The following is a 19,423-nucleotide window of genomic DNA, read 5'->3' as shown; positions in this document are numbered from 1 at the left end:
CTATATATAGATACAGTAAATAATCACTTGGCTTTCATCTGCCTCTAAGGCTAAAGAATAGCAAAAACAACATGTAAGAAAAAAATATGCCAGGAGAACACTGTAAAAAACAAAAAAAGCTGAAGCAAGGTCGCCAGAGTTTTTGGGAAGTTTTGTTTTGGTCTGGTTTGGTTTTGAGCAGCCTGCAATCTGGCTCTATACCATGCCATTAGAAATAATAAGCTTACAGAGTTCAAAACAGGCATGAAAACCCCGGCATTATCTGACTCTTAGAACAAATGTATTTAATACGGACAAAAGCCTGACTTTCCTTGTCAGGAAAGATAGGAAAGAGCATGTGACTTCAAAGGCACACTAGCAAAAGCCAGAGAACATTTTGAAAGCAACACATAAGTCAGTGAACATAAAAAGAAACAGGTCTCTTGAATGCCTTAAAGAACTCTTTTTCCACTCCACAATGTTCTCACTGCAAAAGGCCAGACATTTTTAATGGTGCAGTTACAACTGGCAGTCACATTTGTGGTTTATATTTCTACCCAAGATAGAGAGTAGCAGTGACTTTGAAAGTTTATTTACTCTGCTTCAGAATCTTCAGCTCTCACATGGGACACTCAGTGCTCTGGTGTGATGAAGCCCTCCAAATTACTAAACACTGTAAACTTTTGAAGACAGCCCCAGAAGTCTGCAAACTTTCTACTTGTGAGTTATTAGTTCCAAGTCTGGGTTTTAAAGTTTGTCTTGTGCATATATAAGCATGTGTTGCCCACCTGAAAATTTATGGCCGATGCATTCCCTGTATGTCACGCACATACACTTTTAGGGTTCTGGTCTATCCTTTCATGCAATGGTAAAAATAAAGGTAAAACCTTTTCTGCAGCAGAAAAGGATTGACTTTAGAATTCATTAGATTATTAAAACCATAGCTGCATTGGTTCTAGAGTGGGTCAGGTAAAACAGAATCTAGACTAGAACTGGGGTCGAGGTTGCATTTTCAGCTTTGCCTTTGACATGATGATACAATAAAACAGCATTTCTTTTTGTTGTGCCTCATATGAGAAGTGACATTGCATGGAATACAAATGGAACTCTGCTCATGAAGTATCCAAGACCACTTATTAACATTAGCAATTTGACAGTATTAATAAAGTGACCTTTGCAAAAAAAGCATTGGAGAGATTGCACATCTATGGACCTATTTAGTTTTGCTACAATAAAGACCCAGCCAGACATTCTGAGATATGATCTTTATAAAATGCAAGTTATGGGTTCTCTTACTTTCTATAAATTCAAAGACATCTAGAGGGAGTATTTCTGACAGGTGCTCCAGTGAAATACCTCTTAGAAACCCTAAAAGTATAATGGAATCTGCCAATGGACACTATATTATCTGGAATGTATGAATCACTACATTAAAATTTTCTTTCCTCTTCTTCTTCTTACCACCTTTTCTCTCCTTTCATTTTGCAGGGATAAAAAGGTGCACAATTTAGATTAACATTTTCCTTTAGAGGCAGAAGATAGAGATGTCTTCTTCTTAATGAGGCGTAGTATTAATTTGGTACAGCCATATCATTGTTAGGATTTTAAAATGCAGTGACTGTCCCAAACAAATCCATAACTGAGCATTGGCACAATAATTTTGCACATGGTCTGTCATGTTCAGGTTAAATTCTTTTGTGGATGAGGAAAGACAAAATTATGCCTTCCCTAAAACTGATGCTCAAGTACTGTGGTCTATTACTGGAAATTTAGGAAGATCATGTGTTCTGTAAATACAGCTTTTATGGTAAAAGAAATATAATTGATTTTGAGAAAGGAAGCTGCTCATTCTTTTGCAGTGAGAAAACCCCTGATGAAGAAGCCAGTAATGAAAAAACAGACTGAACTAGCTTTTTAAAGTAAGTTTCAATTACTGATTACATCATATATGAGGGATTTAACATCATGGATAATAAATAAAGTTAACTTTAATAAGAGTAGGTACTTTAAACAGTGCTTAATTTTTCTGACCTATGACTTTATTCCTACTGCCTTCTATTACAGCAGTAATTTGTCATATAAAATTTACTGCCATGAGAAGCCCATAATTTGTATATCGGTTTGTTTTGAAAGACATCAAACCTACTTCAACTATCCATGTTTTCAGTCTCAGTTCACCTTTAATCTAGACCATTTAATACCACACTGTATTAGAGAAGAAAAAAACCCTATTTTTTGACAAGACATGTATCCACTAAAACATTAAAATCCTGCTGCTTTCACAGCTGTTTTTTTTTAACTAGAGTAAGAATAGACCTAAACTGAAATTTTTCTTTGGGCCCTTAAGAAGGCTGTCACATATAAATACATATTAAAGCAAACAAACTAGAGGTCTTCCTGTGAGGAAAACAGATGCTTGGTCTCGTAAGGTGTTTTGGGTGTAGAACCATGGTGAGCAAAATTCCCTGTGAAACACGCCGAGGTGGGTTGGGTTTGGAGCCACCATAACACAGCTGGGGGCTCAGGGCAACACCGTGCCTAACAGCAGGTAGAGCTATACACGGGCAGCCCCGGTATTCCTGTACAACACACACTGGAGACACGGCTGTAAAATAGGCCACTTCACGGTGCAGACTGTGGTGTCTTGCTTGTCCATGGCTGACAAAGTGTTCACTCACACTGTTTGCAGGGGCCATGGCGCTGCCGGGTCTCTTTGCGGGGCAAACTCCTAGAGGCAAGCTGTGAGCACTGCGGGGAATCTCTGAGAAGACACTATTGCCATAATAGGAGTCTTCATTGGCAGGACATCTGGGGAAGAAGCCTAAACTTCGGTTCTACCTCTTCCCGGAGCTGGCCGCGGAGCAGGTCTGTCCGAACGCGGTCCCCGTGAGGGAAGCGCTGCTGGCGGCAGCCGTGGCCCAGCCAAAGAGCCCAGAGGATTTTTAAGGAAGAGGAAACAGCCACATCCCGGCCACAACCGGGCTGCTCACCGCGGCAACAGGGCGACAAGACCGGTTCGCACAGAAGGAGCCATGCCCAGGCCGGGCACGCCTCGGGGCAGGCGAGGGCGAAGCTACCCGAGGGCGCGCCCTCCGTGGGCGGGAAGGCCGCGGGAACTCCTCCTCCTGCCCGGAGCTTCGGCTTGCGATGGGGCTGGGAGCGGGCCGGGAGGCTTAACCCCGCTCCGGCCGGGAGCCATGCCCGTGGGGAACGGCACGGGCACCTCCAGCCGCCCGGAGCCCGCGGCGGCCGAGCAGGAGGTGCCGGGCGAGCGGCCCCTCTTCAGCGCCGGTACCTACGAGTTGCTGGCGCTGCTGGTCGCCACCATCGGCATGCTGGGCTTGTGCAACAACTTGCTGGTACTGGTGCTCTACTACAAGTTCAAGCGGCTCCGCACGCCCACCAACCTCTTCCTCGTCAACATCAGCCTCAGCGACCTGCTGGTGTCCGTCTTCGGCGTGAGCCTTACCTTTATGTCCTGCCTGAGGAGCCGCTGGGTGTGGGACGCCGCCGGCTGCGTCTGGGACGGCTTCAGCAGCAGCCTCTTCGGTGGGTGCTGGGGCCGCGGGCGCCGCCTGTCCGTCCCTGTCCTGCTGGGTCCTTCCTCGTCCGCTTGTACCGGCGGTACCGCTCCCCGTTCCCGCTTCCCAACCGCCCCATCCCCGCCGCTTCCCAACCGCCCCAACCGCCCTTCCCCGCTTCCCAACCGCCCCAACCGCCCTTCCCCGCTTCCCAACCGCCCCAACCGCCCTTCCCCGCTTCCCAACCGCCCCAACCGCTCCCTGCCGGCCCCAGCAGCTCCATCCCCGCTGCCCCAGCCGCCGCATCCCTGCTGCTCCCGCGGGGCAGTCCGGCCCGGGGGCTTCAATCGCCGCCCTGGCGAGGGGCTTGGCGAGGGGGGGGTTGGGTAGAGCCGGGGCTTTTTGGTAAAAAGGAGCGACAGTGCTGGAGAAAACGACCCGAAGGAAAAAGAGAAATTATTCAAGAATCAGTTTTCCGACCTCCTGCCTTTGCCTGTGTAAGGTGTAATGGGACGTGTAGGGAAAAGGGCATCAGTGCTGTTAGAAGAGGTCTCTAGTTGACTGAGTGATGCGCAGAATTCATGAGCATAAACCACTGTATTTGGGAGGAAATGCTGCAGTCGGTGGATAAGGAGCGCGTATGATTCTGGGTGTAGGTTCAGCAGTGTTCTCCCTCCATGGAACAGGTGGATAAGCTGCTCCCCAGCAGCCTTCTCAGTGTTGTGACTTGTCTGTTTATAAAGCTACGCAGTGTGTGGCAGTGCCTTGAATTTCCTTACCCATATGTGAAATTCGGGTACTGTTTTTCAGTCATAATGGTGTCACAGTTCGGCTTTGGGAAACCACTGATGCCAGTGAAATGTTAGCACTGCAGGAGGAGTACTAACACTATTTCCATTTTCAAAGCTCTTTACTGCTTTCCTTCCTGAAATGAATACATACCCTTTGTGTAAGTCTGCAGAAGAATAGGTTGAAGTCCAGCTATGAACATGCAGCCTCTTAAAAGGAATATTGCTTTTTCTGTATGAGTAAAGGATGCTGCAGAAGAAGAGACTCATGATTCTAATGGTGAAAGTAAATGTTTGGCTAACCAGTACCAAAATCTAAAGCTCACGTTAGATACTTCTTCTTCTGGCAGAGGTGTATAAATTAGAGGTGGATCACAACGCACCCACTGGATGTATTTCACCCACTGAAAATTGACTCTGAGGTGATGCATTAAAGTCTTCAATAAGCTTTGCAGCTTTCCTGCATATATAACCTTTGTTTCACATAGTCTATGGTCAGCATTTTGTGGGCTACTGTGCAAAGGTGCGTGATTGCTCATGCTTGATTTGACTCCTGCAGCAAAAATTTTATGTCTTGAAAGTTACGGTGGGTGTGGGATGTAGTTAATCATTTGTGCAGTGTTTGGTACCGGATAATTTCTGCAGTACACAGATCTCAGATGTTTGTGTAGCTGTTGGGATTAGGAAAAGTACTAGAACACCTCGCTGGCATGAGGTTGTCTCCATCACTCAGCTTGTTCAAATTTTTGAGAAACTCAAGTACTTATCTGCCAAACAGATGCTGCCAGACAACGGAATGTTAGTCTTACACAGGGGATGTAAAGTACAGGTACCTTTATCTCTTCTATACTATACTTAGTATTTTTGATGGAGGCATTTTCCATATAGGTTCAAAAAATGAGATATGTAGTAAGGGTAAAAAACCAGACTATAATAATCTCATACCATCTTCTGAAATAGTAGAAATAGAAACAATGAGGTATATAAATTGGCAAGGAAATTGCTTGATCACATGTGACTTTCAATTTCTGTTTATTTTGAGGTATGCTACTTAATTTGTTGCTATAAATACATTTAATGTTAATGCTTTCCTGCATCTCTCTATTTAAGAATATTTTCCCAAAGAAATGTAGGCAAATTCATGGGCCTTGTCTAGAGAGTAGTCAAGTTAGAATCTGTGGTTTTTAAAACTACATCTTCCTGTGGTTGGTCATGCTATGTTCCTCCTCCAAAATGTGCTATTAGAAAAGTGTCTGTTTTTGTGTAGTTGATCATATCAAAGTGGAGAGTAAGCTCACAACTTAATGTTCAGGAGTGATGCCTTAGTTTACTTTTTTCAGCTGCCATGTAAAGCAATAGAAAATATTTAATTTGGCTATCATAATTGAATATTCTGAATCATAATCTGATAAAGTATTGTATAAAGTATTGTATATTGTATAAAGTATAACCTCCACAGTATTGTTTTAATATTCTTATCTAGAAATAGAAGGATTGTTCTTTCCTGCTTTTGAAGATAAGTGTTTCCCCACCTGCATAGGAAAGCAGGGGCATGTCAATGCTGAGGAAAAAAAAATTATAAATGATGCCTCACAGGTAACATCATTCTCTGTTTGCCATCTGGATTATTGCTACCATGGCTTCTATTTTCATTTTGTAATGTGTTTATGGAAAAACTAGTAATTTGATGGTTTTTTGTTTGTTCCTGTTTGGTAATGTTTTGTTGTTGTTTGGGGTTAGATATTTTGTTTGGATTTTTTCCTTTGTTTTTATATTTTTTTGTTGGTGGGTTTTTTTTCCTGGTTTTTCTTTGGGTGGAGGGTTTTTTTTTTTTTGTTTTTTTTGTTTTGTTATGTTTGTTTGTTTGTTTCTTTATTTTTTCCCCCAGTAGTGGTAAAGACACTGATTAAAGATTTAATTCAGAGCAACCAGGTATTGCATTTGTAAATATACTTCTCCTGTATGTAACAGCCCAAGTCAGCTGTTATCCAGAGGTGACAGTGGTAGGGAAAGTAATGTAATGTCTTACTTGTGTATAACTTACAAGTGCTTCTGAAAGTACAACACTCTCCTCAGGAACCTTTGGGAATGTGAAGTGCATTCATTGATCAGAAGACATACAAAGTTGACAGCTTTCAAAAGTGAAATTCTTATTAACTAAGAAGAGTACTTACAGCTTTGCAGTGTTAATTGCTCAGTAAGCCACATAATGAAGAGGTTTCTAGAATAAAGTGGGGGTAGCTCTGATACCATGAATATGGAGTCTATGAAACCATAACAGATCAGGTGAGGTTGCTTTACTGGTGTGGTTATGTCCTGGGATTGGACCAAGTCTGGCTCATTTTAGATGATATGACCAAAACATCTTTATTTACAGCTTTGTGATTCATTCTTGGGTATGATCTTGGACATTGCTATGTGAGCTTTCTATGCCAGCCCTTCAGACCTGAAGGCTGTTCAGTCTTACTTTCCATCCTTATGCATCTTTTTAAATCAGAAGAACAGCCCCTAGGACCCAATGCATATTTGGGTTGTAAGTTGTTCTCTGCATGTGTTGACTTATAAATGAGAGGTTTCCCTGATGGTAAACAAATTTTGAATAAATTATTAAGTCTGCTTTTATTTTTTTTAATGTGATTTTCACTTTAAGTTCAGAGCTAACTCTTAACAATTTTAAAAATCAGATTCTTCCTAATTACTGTAGTTAATCAGGAATCATGTTGAAAATCATGATTGAGCAGCTTTATTTTAAATTTTTAGGTGTTGTTATAGTGGTTTTCCTCATACTGTTTTGAAAGCCAAGATCAAGATATTTCTGTGTTCCTCTTAAGGATTTCAATATGATTAAATACATAGGTGGCTTTTGTGCTTAAAATAAGCTAGTAGCATCTATATTTTCAGCAGCCTTCATTACAGAATAATGACAACTTCTTTCCCCCCCTCACAAGTATGAGGGCACTCTCTACACTTCTGAAAATTTTGCAATGAAGAATTGAGCATTTTCTTTGTAAGACTGCTTCTCATTTTGCCAGCCAGTTGGAGACATGGTGGGATCTGGAACTTAGACACTGTAAGCAGATGCTCACAGTCTGAAACTTTTAAGTTGAGAAGATGGCAGCATAACTACAGATTGTCTGTCTAAGAATAAATAGCTGGTTTTTGTGTTCCTTACAACAGTCTACTTCTGCATTGTCATAACTTTCTCTTGAGACAAGCCCAGGTAGTAACATCTGCTCTTGAGTTGCATTGCACAGCTCAGAGCCTGATGTTTGTGCTACTGCCTATGTTTTCTGTGACTTGAAAGATTTTCACTGAGCCTTTAGAAGGTGCAGAGACCTGCTTGCTACAGTGCAAAACTGATTGGTTTGACTACTGAATGTCTGTCCTCATCACACAAAGAATAGTCCCTATTTTCTTTTACTCATTAGAGTCTGAAGTCAAGATGCAGTTTAGGTACATGTCTTCATAGCAGAGGCCCCAAGAAGGGCTTTTTTTCTCTACTACAAAGCCTTTTCTAGCACCTCTTATATTAGTGTAGGGAAAATGACATAAATGATTACCTGACAAGTCTTAGTCTAAGCTTTCCTGATGCAGTTGTCTGTTTTAGACACTAATCCCCATTTAATTTTGTTTCACCAAGCTCCAGCATTTATTTTGGTACAGGTGGTGTATCCTGGTGTGATATGATAGCTGAGCATCAATTAAGTGATGTATTTATACCTTGAGGGTCACCTTTCTATAGAGGTGTGCAGTCAGCTCTATGCTGGCCCCACTGCATCTGCCACCCTCTCTTTGTGTAAAATGCTTCTAACGCTTCCCTGTCTGTAGTCAACCAAGCCATAAGTAGTAGAGATCTGTGTAATCTCTTTATCTGAATTAGCAACACAACTCCTGTCTGGGAGGTGTGCTATCACTGAGAGCATAGCTTTTTGGTTATGATTTCTAGAGAAGACACCTGACAGCTAAATGTACCCAAAAATCTTGGTTAGCAGACATAGATGATTTCTTTCTTCAGATAAGAGGGTAGTTGTGAAATACAGGGTCCAGGGTCAGGATGTCATGATCTTTGTGTATATCTGCTGGGTTCTCACTGATATTTTTAAGGGTTTTTTTTTTGAATGACAGTGGCTGTCAGAACTTGATGTGCACAAGAGAAATTTGTGTACTGCTCACCCCCAGGCAGTGGGTGTCTGCTTTAATACCTCCTGTACATTGAAATAGGCCCCGAGGGTTTTGAGGTAAGCTACTCTTATCACGTGGAGCATACACACATAACCCCTCAAGCACAAATCACTTCAGCTAAAAGTAATGGTATCTAAACCATTGGCCAGTACTGGTGTTCTAACACCTTCTAAGTTTAACAGCGGAAAAACTGGTTGATAACAGGAATGGTCTTGAGGAACAGGCACCAAAACTCTTTATCTTAGGCAGTCTCTTGGCAGAGGATTGCATAGTCAGGGTATACTCTGGGTTAGGCTTTCTATCATTAAACCTTGTTTGCAATTGAAAGGCTACTGTTACTGAAAGGCAATTAGAGACCTCTGTCTTTCCTAACTGCAAGCTGTTTTTTGTAAGGGTAAAATAAACACTGCCAGCTTTTAATGTCAAATTAATTTAAAGTATTATGTCCCTCCTGGACAAATTACCGTTGATATGCAGCAGCTAGATCTCAATGAGCTACCAAATCAATGTGGGTATCTGGGTGAATACTCCATTCCAGTTATGTGAACTAGAGGATGGGAAAAATTGTAAGAATTTTACAGACAGTACTCTCCTGTGAAAAGCTATTGTGTGTACAGCTGAGGTTCTTTTATTTGTTTGTTTCAAGGCAAGGTGATAGATACAAGCATACACACCAAATACTGAAGTAGGGATTAATTGCTTGAGAGTGTCTTGTGGACCTGGCTTCAGTTACAGCCTGTTCATCTGAGGCTCTTCCCTGCACAGTGACAGTGATGTCCTGTGCCACTCTCTTGCATTACCCATGTATGTTATATGCACTGATTCAATCTCACTAAAAGCACTTTCAATTGTTACTCAGCAGATAGTTTTAGGATCTTTGTTACAAATGGCTGGAGGCTCAATCAGCATGCTTTCAGCTTTAGCTTTTTTTTTTTTCCCCTGAGTAAGTTAATCACTTGGAATATTGAATCTGGAAGAGGTGATTTATTTCACCATAATTTTATAGGACAGCTACATATAAAATATACTTGAAGTATGCTAAGTCTAAGAGAAGTGATTTTTCACCTCCCTAGATTTGAATGCAGATGTTAAAATTACTTGTACAATTAGAAGTGATACATAGATGGTGCCTAAATCTTATTACAATGCCTAATTGCTGAATTCAGATAGACTAGGTTTTGTACTTTGTGGCACAAAACTAGAGAGTGCAATAATACCTTTTCTTGCCATGGACAGGAAGTTGCTTCTACTCAATTGCTGCTGTCTGGCTTTTTAGATGTGAAAAGAGGTGAGGAGGGATTGCAGAAGGATGGCTTTCTTCTGTGATTAGGTATGCAAAATAGTTATTCAGCACTTGAATGCAGAGAAAGGATTAATTGATATAGAAAATAATATGCCCTTTTGTTGTAGTTGGGACAGAGACAATACAAAGCAATACACTCAATTTTCAGAAGGCTTCAAATTGTTTTTATTATAGCATGCATGCTTTTTATACATTCTTACAAAACTCCTAAGTTTACACTTTACTCATTGGTCATGAAGGACAAACAAAGTGCCTATTGTAATAACCTGTTGCAGGTTTCTCTTATATATCCTTCTTTCTTTCTTGGTTTCTACGTCAACAACCTTGGTAGAAAATTCTTTCAGGGGTAAACACGTATCCTCTTATCAAACTTCTCTCTGGCTCACAGAAGTTGCTGTAAAACCTCTTCCACACCCTTTGACAGAAGCCACAGTCTGTCTCAGAAATGGATCTTATTTGCTACATTGTGCTGCAGTTGCTCTGTAGAGAGGCTCAGATTTTGGGAATATTGAAATCACCTGTGACCAAATTATAGGCCATGTCTGGGGCAGAGGCTCAATATGAAAATAAGGTGTATCTTGCATGGAGAGGGCAGAAGCTATTGTGACTGCTCAAACTCGTTGAAAGTAACACTTCAGTTCTGAAGGCACTGCAACATTTTTCTTCTAATTGAGGATTGTAAAGTCAGAATATACACATTGTGTGGTATAAAGGAATACAGCTGAGCTGTGTTTTACAGTTTTCTCTGTGATGACCTACACTATACAGATTGAAGTATTTAATGATGTATCCAGAACTGACTCCTGAAAAAACCCAGAATATGGAAGAGATAATTAGCACATATGGTACATAATAAAATCTACACTAAATGTGGTCTTTCAGTGGGAAAACAATGAAAAATGGCAAAAATGTTAATTTTTCTTCATAAACATCCAAGTAACAAGAAGTAGTTTGTCACTGCTCCCAGATTGTGCATGGTTGGCTGCTGGAGAAGAAGAGGAGTTGCAACATAGAAATTGCAAACTAGTGGCTTCAACAAGAAGACACTTCAGTTTTGCTACATTTATCTGCAGCTTCAATGGGAGTGACCCCATTTGTGCTGGGGTAATTGCCCATGCTTAAATCAGAGCTAAAACTAGCAGCAGTTCCTAAATACAAAGAGTGTTTATGTTTATAATCAACACATAGAGATAGGGGTATTATCTGAGATGAAAATCTGTATATCAGACATGTAGTCTCTGTAAACACTGGGCAGTATAGTCTTTCTGAAACAGTTGGAAAGAGTGAATTGCTGGTAGAGTAAATCAGCTCTCAGAATCTTGGGTCTTAGCCTTGAATCAAAATATGTAGATCTTCAGTACCTCAAGAAGCAAAACAAAATTTGTTTCAGATAAAAGGTAGAAATTGGTTTGAAATGCGTATTTTTGCTAAGAGGGGGCTAATAACCAAACAATAACCATAATGGCTTTCTGTAACAGATTTGGTTTTTTAATCAGCATGCATTTCATCATATTAAAATATGCAACTCAGGATGAAATTTAATAATTTCCAGAAAAGCTCCTGTAGAGGAGTGGGGGCAGGGAGGGAAGTAAAATTCAGTGCTTTCCTGTGCACTAGACTACAGAAACTGAATAAAACATAGAAAATGGAGCCAGATGCATGTATAAATCGTATATATCTTGTGCTGTGACCTGCATTTCCTGCCTCAATGTCTGTGTGCTGCTGGACACTCCTTGAATACCAGCAGAACAAGGATTTATATTTTGGTGCCTACTGTCCAACAGGCTGTCCAAGGTCCCATTTACAGTTCAGGGAGGAAAATTCAAGTATGTCTTTGAAGAGCAGTGGTTTTATACTGAAAGGGGCTTGATAGAACATTGTTTAAATGTGCACATACTGATTTTTAGAGATACTGAGCATTCAATGACTTCCTTGAGAATGTCAAGGACTTAGGAAATTATTGCTTGTGAACACCTGCACTTTCAGCCAAGTATGTGTGCTTTTGATTACTTTGCCATGGCTAGAATTCAGCACTCTTAAAGACCACACAGGGACATAACCCATTGAATACCATTCAATGAAGGAAGGTGGTAAGGAGCAAAAGGTTGATTTAGGAATTCTGACTCATCCTCAGGAGCTGCTCTTTCTCTCCACTGATCAGACAAAGCTGCAGTGCACTATATAAGCTAACAGAACCTTTAGTTGAGTGATGTGATTTTCCTCCATAAGCATGTCTGTGGATGACTATCATAACTGTCAGGTAAACTTTTGTAATTCCTAATATTTGGGTAAGAGAAATGGAAGGGAAACTTGTTGCCTTACCTTGTGTTCAGGAAGTAGACTGCATTTGATTGAATAAAGCACTTACCTGAGCCAGAGTAAGTGTAGAATAGTGTAGATTTTAGAATAGTGTAGATTTAGATTTTTTTTTTTTTTGCAGGAAAGTGTAGATTTTATAGAATGCCTATAAAATCCTGTAGTCATTTTCTAATACTTACTAGTATTTGGCTTAGATCCACATTGTTCAATGTATTTTCAGCGTGTAAGGTCACCAAAAAAGGCATGATGGACTTTTCAACTTCATTTCAAAAACCCCAAAAAACACACCAACAAACCCAGCCTTAGGTCTTTGGAAACCTTCTCATCCACACTTGCTAGTCCAGTTTAAAGCTATGAAAGTGAAATTCTACAGCAATGATTTATACAAGGAAAAAAACTGTACAAAACTAAATGTGAAAGGTTACTGCATTGCCAACAATGTCTACATCTTTCATGATGAAGGTTTAAAGATAACTAGAAAAAAACACATTAAGAAATTGTTTCATTTTAAAGAGATGTATGAAAGAGTGTGGCACATTTTTGTTTAGAACTGGGAAATTCCCTTAATCAAGAAAACTTTCTAACTCACCGCTTATAAAAAGGGAATATTTCAATAAATACAGCATAAAGTAATTTTGTTTTTAGAATCCTAAAGGATATCCTACTGTGAGATACTTGGTTAATATTAAACTGCTTTTGCTGTTGAATAGCTTTACAGAGAGATGATATGTTTCTCTAGATTTTGTTATTCTTACTGCCTTCCTAAAATCCATGTTGCTGTTCCTTCTGTGCTGTTTTTAATATATCTTCAATAAACATTTATCCTTTTTCAAAGTGAGATCAGGTTCCTGTTGAGCATAAAATGGTTCTCTCTTTGGTAGTGAAATCTGCATGATTGACCTTCTTAGAGCTCATGGCACATATGAATGTACTTGGAGAAATTAAGGACGCTGCATATGCATCAAAAAATACTTTGTGCTTTGTATTAGATAAAATCTATATAGATTTAGACACATATATCTGTGCAATCTCACAGAAAGCTGGGAAATACACTCTTTTGTTGTTTAAGAGCCTCTGTTTATCAACCTGATGTCTGAATCATTAACAGATTTCAGGTGTCTGGCAGTTGCCTGATGGGCAATTTGGTTTTTGATCATCAAGTGTTACAGACCATTGAAACAGAAATCATTATAATCTAATCAAGACAGAAATGCCTTAGCTTCATGAAATTTTAGAAGTGTCTGAGAGCTGAAGATAATGTGTGATTTCTGTCATAACATGTTAATCATTGTGTACCGGGTTTGAGGTGGACAGAAAAGGAAGAGAGTGCATAAATAAACAAAGACTGATACTTTTATGAAAGCAGCAAGATAGGATAGGACACTCAAAATAATTTAATGTCTTTCAGATGGGACACCTTCAACAATGTAATGCTTTGCCTTTGTGGTTCTTCTTGGAATGCAAAGACCTCCAGGATATCTTGAAATAAATTGGAATTATTCTAGTAATTTTATTCACATTAAAGGTGCACATCTCTGCTTTCAGTTGCTGAAGGCTTTCTGCAATTTCAGTCTCAACTCTTAATTTGCTAAATTGCTAAGGGATTTTTTAATTGCTGATTATCTCAGCTTTATATGATAGCTTTTTCTTTTAAAAACCCTTAACAGCCAAAGGAAACCACAAACCCCAAAGGAACATATAACAACAACTGCCAGCAGGAAAAACCCCAAACCTTGGACCATGATACCTCACTGAATGAAGTAATGTTTAGGAAGAGGTATTGGCTTAGTCCCCTTTTCCTTGTCCCACTTCTTAGCCATTGTACGCCCTGGAATAGATGTCAGCATCCTCCTCTGAGTGGTAGAAGTTGGTGATTCTGTTTAGCTTAGTAGTCAGTGAGTAATGCACAAAAAATCTTATTGGTGTTAGATTCATAATGTGAACTGGGTCATTTTGAGTTAACCTGCTAGCAAATGAAACATTTATCAAGAGGAGTGCAGTCCTGTTTACAGTATTTGTGAATAATTTAATTGATTTTCTTTATTTTTTTACAGGAATTGTTTCCATTATGACTCTCACTGCTCTTGCCTATGAACGCTACATTCGGGTGGTCCATGCAAAAGTGATTGACTTCTCTTGGTCTTGGCGGGCTATCACGTACATCTGGCTGTACTCACTGGCCTGGACTGGAGCCCCTCTTTTGGGCTGGAACAGATACACACTGGAAATTCATGGGTTAGGTTGCTCGGTGGACTGGAAGTCAAAAGACCCCAATGATACCTCCTTTGTGCTCCTTTTTTTCCTTGGCTGTCTAGTAGCACCTGTTGGGATCATGGCCTATTGCTATGGCCATATTCTGCATGCAGTAAGAATGGTAAGTTAGTTCAAGTAAGACTTCCCTGAATGTAATATTGTCAGTGAAAAGTGTTGAAGCTGTGTATTAAGGTTGGATCCAAGCCAAATTTGCACTCTCACTTCCCTTTTAAACTTTTGAAAATTTGATGTTCATTTATGTCAGGTATCACTAGATAGGTTGTAGGACTGGGAGAGAACCAGCCAAGAGCTACTGAGGTCTGTTTGTTGTGTGGTTTTACTGGGAGGAAGTAGGGAAGGCTTATGCTTACTAATCCTTATCAGATCCTGACCTGAAAATTCAATCCAAATCCTTAGTATGAGAAAATGTTAATGGTTCATATTCTGTGGGTAGTTAGTCTGGACCCACTCAAGTTTATGGTCAACAGTACTGGCAGAATGGATAATTTGTGGAGTATGTTCATGTGCATTTCCTATCTTTTCTGTATTTTATGACTCAGGTAACATGGGAACCTGCTGCCTAGTATTCTGCTTTAGAGATTTCATGATTGTAGGGTAACATCCTATGTGACAAAGCAGTACAGAGAAATCTATTTATGAGTTTGTTTTTCTCTAAAGATTTTTTCCATGAATCTACAGGACTGTCTAACTAGTCAGACAAAGGACCACTAATATAAACTGAATTTACTTATGCAATAGATGAGGGAAAGTTATTTTTATAAAGTACTTATAACTGCAGCATGCTTTGTTACATCTCTGGATTTGTTGTCTTTTAGTAAATTAGCTATTCTATTCTTTCTTAGCTTGTATTTTTACACTTAATGTAGGGAGTAAAATCTGAGAAACATGATGTAAGCTTCCAGAAGAATTGTGGATTAAAAGATAAGGTGTGTGGTGTCTGTGCCTTAAACTAAGACAGTCAGTTACTTATAAATAAATACAGAACTATTCAGGTTCAAGTAAAACGTAAAGCTATTTTGTTTTACTATTTTTTTTCTCTCTACAGCTTCGCTGTGTAGAAGATTTCCAGACAGTTCAAGTGGTCAAACTTCTAAGATATGAAAAGAAGGTGGCTAAAATGTGTTTCTTGATGATCTCCACGTTCCTTATTTGTTGGATGCCCTATGCAGTGGTCTCCCTCTTGATAACATATGGCTACAGCAACCTTGTAACTCCAACAGTAGCTATCATCCCATCTTTCTTTGCCAAGTCAAGCACTGCTTATAATCCAGTTATCTATATCTTCATGAGTAGAAAGGTAGGTACATTAAAGGTTTTCTTGTTTGAATTATTAGTAGCCTGTATCACACTTGTAAAGTGTAGGTCTGATACACTTTAATCTGAAAAAATTTTTAAAAATTTCAACAGGTATGAGAAATGGTAACAATCTCGAAGAAATAAAATCCCTGATGGTGCTTAAATACCACCAGATCATAAATGTAATTTGCTTATATGTGAATTCAAGCATTTAAATCACAAAAGGGACAGGAAAGAGTGTCAGAATGTCTAGTTTTGACAGTTTACCTGTGAAACGGATTGCTACTAGAAGTCCTCTGAATCACTCCCTTCCATCAGAGGAAGTTTATAATAATCAGTGTTTATTTTTTAGGAATAAAAAAACCTTGCCTCTGTCTTCTGTGTTATAGCAACACAAGGACTGACACTGGAAGTGTACCACGCACATTGTAAACTTCTGAAATCAAGATTGTATAAAGGTATCTGAGTTTAATAGAATCCCTTGACAAAGGGTAAAAAACCATGAATGACTGCTGGAGGGGGTTTTGCTGAGTTTTCCTTACTTTTAAACCCATTATAGAGATGGAATTTTCTGTGATTTCAGACACTGGCTTGCAGTTGCTGGGCAGCAGCCTGGGCCAGCCAGCAGCCTGCAGGGACAAGGAAGCCAAGTCAGTGGGTCTGATCAGCCACAGGGGCAGCCAAGCAAAGGCTGAGTGCAGCTCAGGTCAGGACCCAGTGCAAAGGGGAGCTTAAATGCTTTCCTGAGTAAAAGCAGGAGGCCTCCAATGTGGCCTCCAATCTTGTTCGTTCCCCACAGCTCATTTCACAGCAGGCTGATCCACAGTTACATGGCTGCACAATATCAGAGTTATCCTGGGTGTGGGAAGCTAACAAAAGTCACATTCAAAAAGGCTTTTTCAATAGAGTGATTTTAAAATACACTGGCATTGACTCTGTACCTAGGTGTTAGGCTGAGTATCTTTTCTGAAAAATATTTTGTGGGTTCTCATACCCAGCAGCAAATTAAACTTGTACCAGGTGTAATGCCAGTTAAGTCACAGCCAGGATAAGTATTGATCATCTGAACATGCTTGTTGGAGATGCATTGTGAAGTTTTTTTCTCTTGTCTCTAATTCCAGATTAGGACCAAAATGATAGTATTTTTCTTAATGTTTTTTGATTATTTTACCCTCAGAAGGAATCCCAAAACAGGTTTTCTGTAATAACCTTCCTTTATCTGAAGTTGTTCTAACATGCTTGTGCTTTCTAACTTCTTTGCTACTTTGAGATAGACCATTACCTATGAAGTTATCAACGCTTTCACATGACCATTTTTTCTCTGATATTATCCTTCTATGAGATGTTGTAATTAGCTAGGTTCCTTTCCCAACAGGACAGACCTATTGCCTTCTTTGTGTCAGAGTAGGATTAATTTTCCACAGCAAAACCTTGTTCTAACTTGGCATGTCAGATTGCTTCTTGCTACTGAGTAATCCTTAGCACAGCTAAATAGAAGACTGTTAAAAAGAGATGTCCTACCCCATTTTCAGAGAAAAGTTGCATTATTTCCCACCTGCTCCCGGATGTTTGTTGTGTTTGGGATTTTTATTGGTTTTGTTTTGGGGTTTTTTAGTGTTTTGATTGGTTGATTGAAGTCTTCTTCATACATTCCAGACAATTCTTGTTACAGGTTATTAAACAAAGGGGAAGTTGCCCTCTTATTTCTTGTAGATCCAGGGTTCCTCCCCAAAGGGTCATGTTTGAGCTTTAAATGTGTGCAGACAGGGAGCTACTGAATGAATGTGTCTTTAACTCTCATACCTGGATCTTTGTTTTGTTGAAGGGGAGACCATAATTAGAGAACTAATACAGTCCTACTTCTCAAATTTCCATTCTGTGTGCTGGTGTGATCTTTCACTGAATACCTCACATTATTTAGTCACACAGTAGAACAGACTTCCTGTGTCATAGGTAGCTGCTGGTTATCTGAAAGACTTCTGTTCCATCCATATTCAATGGGAACATTTGGCTTCTGTGTTACTGCTAATTGAAATTCCATTTTACATCTATGACATTAAATACTTTTATTAAAATACCAGACCTGGAGTTACTTAAAAGGAAGAAAACATCCCTTTGTATCCCCTTCCTCCCTTGTTCCTTCCCTCTGTATCTTCCTGTGAAGTATTTGTGAGAATATTCTTTCCCTGCTGGATATAATGTGTGATTTTTGTATATGGAAACAAAACCTATAGCACACTTAGGAGCCTAGTCCTCTTGTCTTTTGCTTGTAGCTGGTAAAATATTCAGTTGCATTTCAGTGCCCTCTGTTGGCTCAGTGATCCGATTCAGATGTTGAGAAAAAAGGTACCCGCTACAAAGGCAGCATGTTTTGTTACTGAAACTAACTCAGAAGGTATGCAGAAGTCTCTTATTTTGAGTCATTTACCGTCCTGTGCAGCTGATAGTGAATGCTGAGGAAGCTGAACTTAATTCTTTTCATCCTCTCTTGCAGTTTCGACGCTGCCTTTTGCAACTCCTGTGCTTTCGCCTGATGAGATTCCAGAGGACAATGAAAGAGACACCAGCAACAGGGAGTGACAAACCAATACGACCCATAGTTATGTCTCAGAAAGCAAGAGACAGGCCAAAGAAGAAAGTGACTTTCAGCTCTTCCTCTGTCATTTTTATTATCACCAGTGATGACACCGAGCAAATAGATGACAGCAGTAAACACAATGAGACAAAAGTAAATGTCATCCAAGTAAAGCCATTGCAGGGATGAGCTGAAGAGACATGGGAATGAGATGGGTTTCAGCCACTGGACTGTTGAGGCTGGAGACTGGTTTCAAGGGCAGTGTCTGTGGGCTGCCAAAGGAAACCACATTCTTAAGCTGTGAAATATGGAAGGGATTCAGCATCTGAAGCTCTCCAAGTAGTTCACTTTTGGTCACAGTACGGAAATTTCTGCTAAAATTGTTGATGGATGTCATTACTTTGAATATTCTAATGCATATTTTATGAATGCCGTTCAGAACTTTTGGTATTTTAATGTTTTCTGTATATTGAGCCTTCAGTGAAAAATTAAATGGATCTTATTTATATAATTTTGTTCTCAGTGAAATATTTTTTCCCCACCAAATGGGACATGATCTGATATTGTAGCTTGTTGGATACAGCTTGAAGGGAAGTACTAAGACCTGAGAAAACTATAGTATTTCAGTGTTTCAGTTGGCCTTTCTAAAGATCAAGCAGAGAGTTTGTAAAAAGAAATTACCCACTGTTCATATTTATGAAAGTAAAATTTGACTAATTAACAATAACAGTGTGTGATTCTTTATTAGTTGATGTACAACATATTTACCACACTGACAATCATGTAGCAATATATGAAAACTGAACACTAGAAGTTGTGGTAAATTTCTTATCTTAGGTACTCTCTTTGAAGTGGAGTGAAATGAGCCAAAAATTCATGAAATTATTCTCACTGAAATAGCGAGATTTCCTTTCCTTTCATGAAAGGAAGTGAAACAAGAAATCAACAAATGAAGTTGTGGGAGAAGACAAAGAAAGGAAATATAAGGAAGTGAAATGAAATTGAAAAAAATGAAAATTCTTAGGAGAAGTTAAATTTTTGAAATGGAATGGAATGAAGTACAGTGCATTACAGGAAATGAACCGAAACTTCATGAAGTGATACTCACTGAAATTGTGGGATTTCGTTTCCTTTCGTGAAATGAAGACATTTCATTGTGGCAGGCTACTGAGATTGATCACTCTAC

At 39.6% G+C, this 19,423-nt stretch overlaps 1 protein-coding gene across 1 annotated transcript; it reads left to right on the top strand.

Annotated features, from left to right (window-relative positions):
• The first annotated feature begins 3,130 nt into the window (after positions 1–3,130).
• OPN3 (opsin 3) lies at positions 3,131–19,021 on the top strand. The gene is made up of 4 exons (XM_018916961.3): positions 3,131–3,528; positions 14,147–14,466; positions 15,412–15,663; positions 18,157–19,021. Exons 1-4 carry the CDS (start codon positions 3,177–3,179, stop codon positions 18,424–18,426), a joined length of 1,194 nt encoding a protein of 397 aa, XP_018772506.3. The 5' UTR covers positions 3,131–3,176; the 3' UTR covers positions 18,427–19,021.
• The last annotated feature ends 402 nt before the right edge of the window (positions 19,022–19,423 follow it).

Source organism: Serinus canaria, chromosome 3, assembly GCF_022539315.1.
Source record: "Serinus canaria isolate serCan28SL12 chromosome 3, serCan2020, whole genome shotgun sequence".
NCBI classification, from domain to species: domain Eukaryota; kingdom Metazoa; phylum Chordata; class Aves; order Passeriformes; family Fringillidae; genus Serinus; species Serinus canaria.
The sequence above is the reverse complement of the archived record's forward strand: the minus strand, read 5'-3'. Positions and strand labels throughout refer to the sequence as shown.

Excerpts from the sequence above, each read along its gene's own strand:
- OPN3 (XM_018916961.3), top strand. The coding sequence starts at position 3,177 with ATGCCCGTGGGGAACGGCACGGGCACCTCCAGCCGCCCGGAGCCCGCG. Across the intron at positions 3,529-14,146 it reads CTTCAGCAGCAGCCTCTTCG|GAATTGTTTCCATTATGACT; the intron begins GTGGGTGCTGGG and ends ATTTTTTTACAG. Across the intron at positions 14,467-15,411 it reads TTCTGCATGCAGTAAGAATG|CTTCGCTGTGTAGAAGATTT; the intron begins GTAAGTTAGTTC and ends TTCTCTCTACAG.